The sequence below is a fragment of the Camelus dromedarius genome, chromosome 4 (assembly GCF_036321535.1).
Source record: "Camelus dromedarius isolate mCamDro1 chromosome 4, mCamDro1.pat, whole genome shotgun sequence".
NCBI classification, from domain to species: domain Eukaryota; kingdom Metazoa; phylum Chordata; class Mammalia; order Artiodactyla; family Camelidae; genus Camelus; species Camelus dromedarius.
In genome coordinates, this window is record NC_087439.1 from 43,809,007 (window position 1) to 43,816,971 (window position 7,965).

The 7,965-nt window shown below is 49.9% G+C and overlaps 1 protein-coding gene across 1 annotated transcript in view; it reads right to left on the minus strand.

Annotated features, from left to right (window-relative positions):
• The window catches only part of STK39 (serine/threonine kinase 39), a 250,703-nt gene extending 243,129 nt beyond the window's left edge, over positions 1-7,574 (minus strand). Inside the window, exon 1 of the mRNA XM_031451591.2 lies at positions 7,201-7,574. Coding sequence (XP_031307451.2) covers positions 7,201-7,393 — 193 coding nt within the window. The 5' untranslated portion in view covers positions 7,394-7,574. The remainder of the gene's footprint in view (positions 1-7,200) is intronic.
• Between the last annotated feature and the right edge of the window lie 391 nt (positions 7,575-7,965).

The following is a 7,965-nucleotide window of genomic DNA, read 5'->3' on the forward strand; positions in this document are numbered from 1 at the left end:
AGTCCCTAGTCATTTATAAAACTACAATCCCTGCCATCGTAACAATTTCTGAAACTACCCGCCCTGGTATTCTGCTCCTGTGTTTCACCTGTGTTCCTGATCCTCGCCAACAGTCCTGATTTCTACACAGCAAGAGGCCCCACAGAGCTTCAAGGTTGGGTTATATATAACTACACAAACAGCAAGAGAGAGGTCATGGGTACACTCAAGAAAGGAAAGCTCCACAGAAGAGGGGAGGCGTGCCAGGACTTCCCAGCCCTGCCCTGCAACGCCTAAGTAACAGGACACAGCGACTGTGGCGGGGAGCCCCGGCCCCTTTAATCTGGAGGGGCCACCTCCTCGCAGACTGATGACCTCAGGAAAGCCAGGCCTCTGCCTGCCTGGCTACCTGCACAGCACAGGCAGGTGGAAGTACTCAAAGTGCTTACTCTTGATCTGGAAGGATTAATGAGCTAATTTCTACAGAGCCCTTTAAGCTGATTGGCCCAAACGCAACTAGGTAAGCATCATCATTAACCATAGGCAAGATTAAATCTTCAGGATCCAGGGAGACAAATATTTAAAGTGAGGCAATGTTTCTCTCCCACAAGGAGGGAAGGAGTATTTATCCCTAAAATTCAGGCTGCCATCCAGAAAACATTTATCAAAATACTTATTAAGAGGTGTGGGGTATGGAGGCCAAAGACCCATCATCAAGGAGTTCACATCTAGGGCCAAGATGAGCAAGGAGGCAGACAATCCACATAGGCTGTGAGGACCACCGGGGTGATGGAGCCAATAGAGGAGGCAGAGGGGAGGAGGCTCAGGGATAGAGACAGGGCATGTTCTCTTTATGAACATGCATCAGGCTATGCACATTTATGATATGTACACTTTCCCACATGCATATTATACTTCAATGAAGGTAGTACTTAAAAGGAGAAACAGGGCACACTGTTAAACAGATGAAAACAAAAATGAGGGTGGAATGGTGTTTCAAGCAGAAGGAAAACCTGCCTAGCAGGGGCTGGGAAAGCTTGAAGTTGCATTTCAGCAACTGCAAAAGGTTCCTACTGGCTGGGAGTCTGTCAAAGGCAAGAGACAATTCCCAAAGGCCCTAAACACCTGCTCAGAGTTAATCTTAAGGATGATGGAAGAGCCACTAAAGGTGTTCAAGCCTGGGGGAGACAGATAAAAACTTTAGTACAGTCGTATTGCTTTAGTAGCAATGCATACCAGAGCTGGAAGCTGGCTACGAAGTTATTACAATCATCCAAATAAGAACTGAGAAGGGCCTCAACTAAGCCAGAGATGGTGCAGAGGTAGACTAAGAAACAGATCAAAGAAGGAATCAAGCACGCAGAACAGATAAGACTGAACACCAGTCAGATGTGGGAGATGGAGGAAGGCAGTCAAGTGTGGGATGACCAGCATGTATCTGCTTCACACTCAAGGGTCTTAAGGAAGATGGAGAATGTTGAAGGAGTAAAATTAGGAGGAGATGGTGATTTTCACTGTGAGTATCTACACAAGGATGTATAAATAGTGGCCCTCGCACCAGCCCAAGACCAGGGAGGCCCTCTGCATTTCAGGTGGTGGTTGAAGCCTCAGACCCATGGAGAAGTGGATCCTGGCACAGGCGCAGGAGGGAAGGAGGAGAGAAATGGCAGCTGGTGCCAACTCCTGCAGAGAGCAAGGGAAGGCCTGCAGTGTCCACTGGCTCTGGCCATAGAAGGTCACCAAGACTGTGGAGATTCCAACTTTGGTTTCTTAGCAAGACGCCAGAGGCCAGATTGCAGTGAGCTGAGCTTGATGGGAGGTTCTTTCAGCTCAACTGTAAAAGGAGAGAAGGTGGTACTAGAGAGGGAAGGAGTAGTGAGAGGTCTTGTTTTGTTCTCTTTTGCTGTGAAAGATAAGAGATACTTGAGAATGCATGTAAGCAGAGGAAGAGCAGCAAGGGAAGGAAGGAGACAGGGAGCAATAGTGATGACCTCACCTGCAGACAAATGCCCCTGTCCTCTCCCTCACTGGGGCACACACTGACCATTTCTCTGAGTCAGCAGCATTTCCTGCCAGCACGGCAGCCTCCATGGGGCCAATGAGAGGTGGAAGAAAAGTGCAGTCCGAGCAGGTTGTTCGCAGAGCCCTTTTGCGATGGGCCGTTCCTCCAACAGCCTTCTCGCAGGGTGCTCTCACCACTTGTCAGAGGGCCATCTGGCACCCGAAGCCCTGAGCTGTCCTGAGCTGTCCGATTCCCCGCCGGGGCTCCACAGGTCTCTGCAGCTTCCTCCCTGAAGGGCCTTCGGGCTCCCTATCCAGCCGCCCACCTGGAGGGCGGGGACTAAGGGGCCAGGTCTCCCTCCTGCATCCTTCCTAGTACTAACCCAGCAGAGAAACTCTTCAAGCGGCTCCCAAGACTTGCTAGAGACAGGGCTGTGTTCTCTCCTGGTAACTTGGATCTGATTAGCTGGCACAGCCAACAGTAGTGATGGCTCAGGCTCCAGGAGAGCTCACCCAGGGCCAGGGCCTGTTCTGAGTGTTTCACAGGCTGTCTCTCCTGGCAAACCAACTGTTACCATCTCCAGGTTATAAATGAGGAAACTGAGTGCAGACACCTCTAAGTAACTGGCTCAAGGCCACAAGGCCAGCAACTGCCATGCCTGAGATATGAAACTGACCAGAACCCGCCACGTTCTACTCTCCAACACCATCAAAAATGTGCGATACAACAAACTTAAATGTTATCAGTCACACATCAAATGCACAAATAAAGTAAGTGCTGCAGTAATTCTACCCTAAGTTTCTCTTAATCTAGAGATTTTTCCCACATGCTAGTTTGAACAGCACATTTAAAAGAGCACTCCTTGTGAATATAATTAACACCATTCAATTGTATACTCAGAAAATGGTTAAGGTGACGAATCTTATATTTATATATTTTACCACAATAGTGAAAAAACCCACAAAAAGAACAGTTCTATACGCATTTTTCTCTTTAAATGGTATGAAAATCAAAACCCCTGCCTTAAGTCAAGCCTCTCAGGCCTCTTTTAGTTTAAAAAAGAAAAAAAATTTTACAAACTGACAGCAGCAGCAAAGCAGCACAGTTTAAAGGTCCAGGAGACCACAATACACACTCGGTGCTCCAGCCCTCTGAGGTCCCATGCAAATGAGTGTGACTCAGTGTCCTCAAGATCCCTCTAGCACATCTGTAAAACCGGTTCTAATCCCTAAACCAAGAGTTCTGCAGAATCTCTGAGAACAGAGCAGGTGTGATGTGGGCTGCTACTCCTTGAGGACCTGACCATATGCCTATTACCTGGGCCTGGGAAAAACACACCTGAATGGTTAAACAAAGCTCACAGGAGAGAAATAAACAGAGTACTTGAGAACGCCTCTGTCAAACTATGGTTAGGAGTCTAGGAACCAAACTCTTTTTGGTGACTTGGGCCGAAAATTTAGTAGGTGGTACTTCTGGATCATTCTAAAGGACTGCCCAGGACAAAAGTGAAGCAACACTGAGAAGTCAGGTGCAGAACTACAGAAAGGCTCATCCTGCAAAAAAAAAACTTTAAATAAAACTACTGTGAGGCACAAGTCTATTTAGTGTTTCTCAGAGGAAAATCAACAAAGACATTAGCCCCTACTGGAATTACCTGATTCAAACACAGAAACTGATACAGCAATAACTACAACTCTTTGACGGAAAAGTTCCTTGAGGTTGTTCAATCTATTAAGGACACCCAAGTCAACACTTACATGACTCACCTTCTGTCCTCTGGTTAGCAAATCAAGATGATAACATTAATACCACAAACAAATAAACTAATTTTTCAACTGGCATATCTTTTGGGTGCCCCCATATACTTCTAAAGAAGGAATCTAAGAGTGAGATGGGGAAGGGATGAGGAACAAAAATTAAGGAGGCTGAAGGGTATAAACAGGCTAGAATACTTCTGAGGAGCAGTTACTTCTATAGGAAACAAATATTTGAAATCAACTAATATTAATGGCTAAAAGAAGGAATTTAATCATTTCACAACATTGTTAACCCCTAAGTATAAAGCTCACTCCAACAGATTTTACATCGTTTCCAGGTCTTGCATAAACTTCTGAACCAGATTACCCCTAAGAGCATTACAAACTCTCCACTGATCTTTTACCACATAAGAACAACATAACAAAGAGAAAGCTTTATTTTAAGACTTGCAAAATCCTGTGTTTATTTTTCTAAAACAAAAGTCAAACGACTGAACCTGCTTTGTTTGGGCTTTAGTAAACCTCTTCTCTCCTAATCTTGAGGCCCCAACCTCTGCCAGAAGGAAATAAAGAAAAAGTGCTCCATGCCACACTGGAAAGTTAAAACACCTTGCCTCCCTTGGCCTTCTGCTCATGCACATCCGAGCCTCCTGCTGGTCACAGTTCACACTGCCAGAGCCCTATCATGTGACACCTGCCTTGTGGCAGGAGAGGCGAAGGGTGTCCACCTGCATTCATGTCAAAACTGGTTCAGTGTTTGTACTACTAACTTCTGCGTGTAACATTTGAGCAAAAGTGCTTAACCGCAAGTTCAGTCTTAATTACCCAACTAGCATTAAACACTAAATGGAAACGGGTTTGTAATTTCCTATAAACATTAAGTCCTTACAAAACCCTATTCCAGCAATTTGACTTTTCAATAACATGGCCCCCACACAGGCCATCTCTTTTAGTTGGAAAAATATGAGATACGTTTAAAATGTAGAAAAGCCTTTCCTGCAGTGTGAATGTACAAAAATCAGTGAAGCTGTAATAAGCACGTGTTTCTGTTTGCAAATTCCTCAGGTGAATTTTTTTAATTAAATTGACCAACCATAATTAGCAATGCTGTTACTGCAAGCAGAAAGAAGCCCTGCAATCAATCCCATCACTTTAATTAAACTAAGATTTTATTCACTTCAGTTCACAAAACTGGTCAATACATTGTTTTTAAAAGGCAAAGCTTGCATATTAACCCTAATAATTAACAACATAGGCATATGAATTGATTATAAGTGGGCTGTGGTCCTAACCCTATGAAAACTATGTGGCAGATAACATCATTCAACTTTTATGGACCATCCCTGCATGCTGGAGCCAAGAGGGATAAATAAGACCCTGCAAGAGTTCACAGCTGGCCAGCAAAGGCAGCAATGGAAATAAGCACTTTACAAGCATACCAAGACTCCAAAATTCAGCTCAATGTCTCCTGTGGAATACCCTGCTTCCTATTTCTCCTAGCAGTCAGTTCCCCCTTTGTGCTCACCCATCACATCCTATGGAATCATTTATTTCAACTCAGTAAGTCCTTGCAGGTGGGGACCATTTTTATTAATTTCTATACTGCTAGCACCCAGCTCAACGCTTGGGACATGGGGGCCTTCAGATTTTGTGGAGCAAATAAAACTTATGGAGTTACATGCCAAGTGGTATGTAAAGGGAGGCAGAAGAACCAACCACACTTTGCCTCGGGAGAAGCAGAAGGTTTCCAAGAACATTCATTCTGCCCTTGGAAGCTGAGTGAGAGTCACTGTAAAGATGGGCACTTAGAGGAGAGAAGAGCCTGTGAAAGGCAGCAAGGAATGGAAGGCCAGGCGTGTCCTATGACAGCTGAGGATTCAGGGCATAATCAATGCCAACAGAATATGGGAGGGGGCAAGCAGTTGAGGGCAGGTAGCAAATTGGAAAGATGAAGGGGTTTAGATACCAGGTTAAAGGAGTTTTCACTGAATACTCTAGGCTTTGAGAAGCCCTTAAAGATACTTAATCCAGGCAGTGACATGAAGACTCATCTCTTGAGAGTCATTAGGCCTAAAGTTATGAAAGGTCTAGGTCCTCAAAGAATTTTATGTAGAGATGCCTGTTTTAGGTTCTTTGGAGCTTTTCTATCCCAGGTTACAGTTCTGCCCATCATTTTCTTATCTATTTATTTCGGTCTCTGCTATGTTTCATTCACTCAGTATCAGGTGATGTAAAGGCTCATTTACCTAATGAAATTCTTACTGTTTTAATTTTTTAAGGGGGAGGTGGTTAGAGAATTGTTTTTAATATAAAGCAAAAAAAAGTGTTTAAGATAAGTATCCTGAATTCCTTTTTCATCACCATACTTAAATCTCAAGTTATGAAAAGGCAGCATCCCATCCCAGCGCCAGTAAGGTTAGAAGCTGAGGGCCCACTCCACCGAGAGGGTTCCCTAACTGGGTTTAACAAGACTCTCAAACAGGATAATCCAATAAGGAAGATTCTAAGTGAAGGGTCAACACAAATCTCCCGGCCCTTCACGTGCTGGGTCCAGGGAAAAGTAATGCCGGCTTCTTACGATTAGACTTTGCCAGGTTTTTAAAAATGTAAGATAAGGTGTTATTTGTGAGCCGACTAGAAGGCACCGAAAGGCAGGGAGTAGATCACCGACAGCCTCGGGTTTCACTCTTGCAGCTCGGCCCTGGACCGGAGGGAAGCATCGGCCCGGCGCAGGGCAGAAGGCCAGGGCTCCTGCTTTCCACGGGCGACCGTGCTGGGCGGCAGGCAGCGCGCCCCGGCACCGAGACGGGTACCCAGGCGCGCCGGGGGGCGCGGAGAGCCCAGCTGCAAGGCAGGCGTGGAGCAGCGGCTGTCAGGGAGGGAGCCCAGCATCCTCCCCAGCTTCGGGAAAGAACCTGGGCCTCCGCAACTCCTACGTAGCCCGATTACCCACGGCGAGAGGCTGCTGACCGGAGGCAGAGGCGCGGCTGCGCCCGCCAGGTCCCCCAGGGCGCGGCGCGGGGGCGCTGGAAGCCCAGGGCGGCGCCCCCGCAACCCCACCCCGGCCGCGGCTGCCTGCCCGCGTGGCCACCGACCACGGGCTGCGGCCCAGGCGCGCGGGTTGAGGGAGATGCGGCGGCGTTGCCGAGTCCCCTGCTCCGCCGCCCCGGAGATCCGGGAGATAAAAGTTTGCAGCATGCAGCTAGTCTGCAGTGCGAGTCACATTCGCCGCGCCGCCTCCTGCCGCACCAGCGCTCACTGAACGAACAAATAAATTAAAAAAAAAAAAAAAAAAAAAAAAAAAACTACTGAAGCCGGTAGGCCCCGAAGCCAGCCGCTCTGCCTCCCGGGCGTGCATGCAGAGGAGCCCAGCATCCCGCGTCCCCCCCCGCCCCCGGCCGCACCTCCCGCCCGGCCTCGGCACCGGGCCTGGGCCGGCCCCGCCGCGCCCCCCGCACTGACCGATAACCTCCTGCAGCTCGTACGCGTCCCTGCAGATGGGCCAGCCGACGGCCTGCGCTGCCGGTGCCGGGGACACGGGCGCCGCCGGGGCCGGAGCTGCTGTCGCGGCCGCCGGGGCCGCCGCCGCCGCTGTCACCGGGGCCGCCTGCTGAGGCTGCTGGACGTGCACAGGCGAGCCGCTCGGCTCCGCCATGATGCTGCCGGAGAGCGGGAGGACGCGCCGGCCGGCGGACGACCTTCCACTTGAAACTTGCCTTCCCTCGCCGCCGACACCTCTCGGCCGGCGCACGCCCTCCTCGCCCGCCGCCGCCGCCAGCCACGAGGGGAGGGAGCGAAGGAGGCCGAGCGGGGCGGAGGGAGGAGGCAGTGCCGGCGGAGGCGGGGAGGGGAGGGGAGGGGAGGAGGCGGCGGCGGCCGCGCTCGCCGCGCGCTCCGAGACTCGCGCGCGCAGTTTTATGCCTCCGCGAGGGGAACCGCCGCCCCCTCCCGCCCAGCTCGCCGCCGAGGAAGTTTCCACCCAAGGGGAGCGAGGCTGGACTGGGTTGGTTCTCGGGGCCCGCGTCCCTCGCCCCCTCACTCCCCGCTTTCCCTGCGCCTTCGCCTCAATCAGGCTCTCCGGAAGGTGTCCCCTGGGGACCCCGAGGGCGGGGTCGTTGAACCGCCGCCAGGTTCTCAGATTCAGAAGTCTCCCCAACTAAAGAGAACCTGAAGTTCATTTACAAGTCAGCGATGGAAACACCTACACGCCGGCCGTTTGTAGGACGC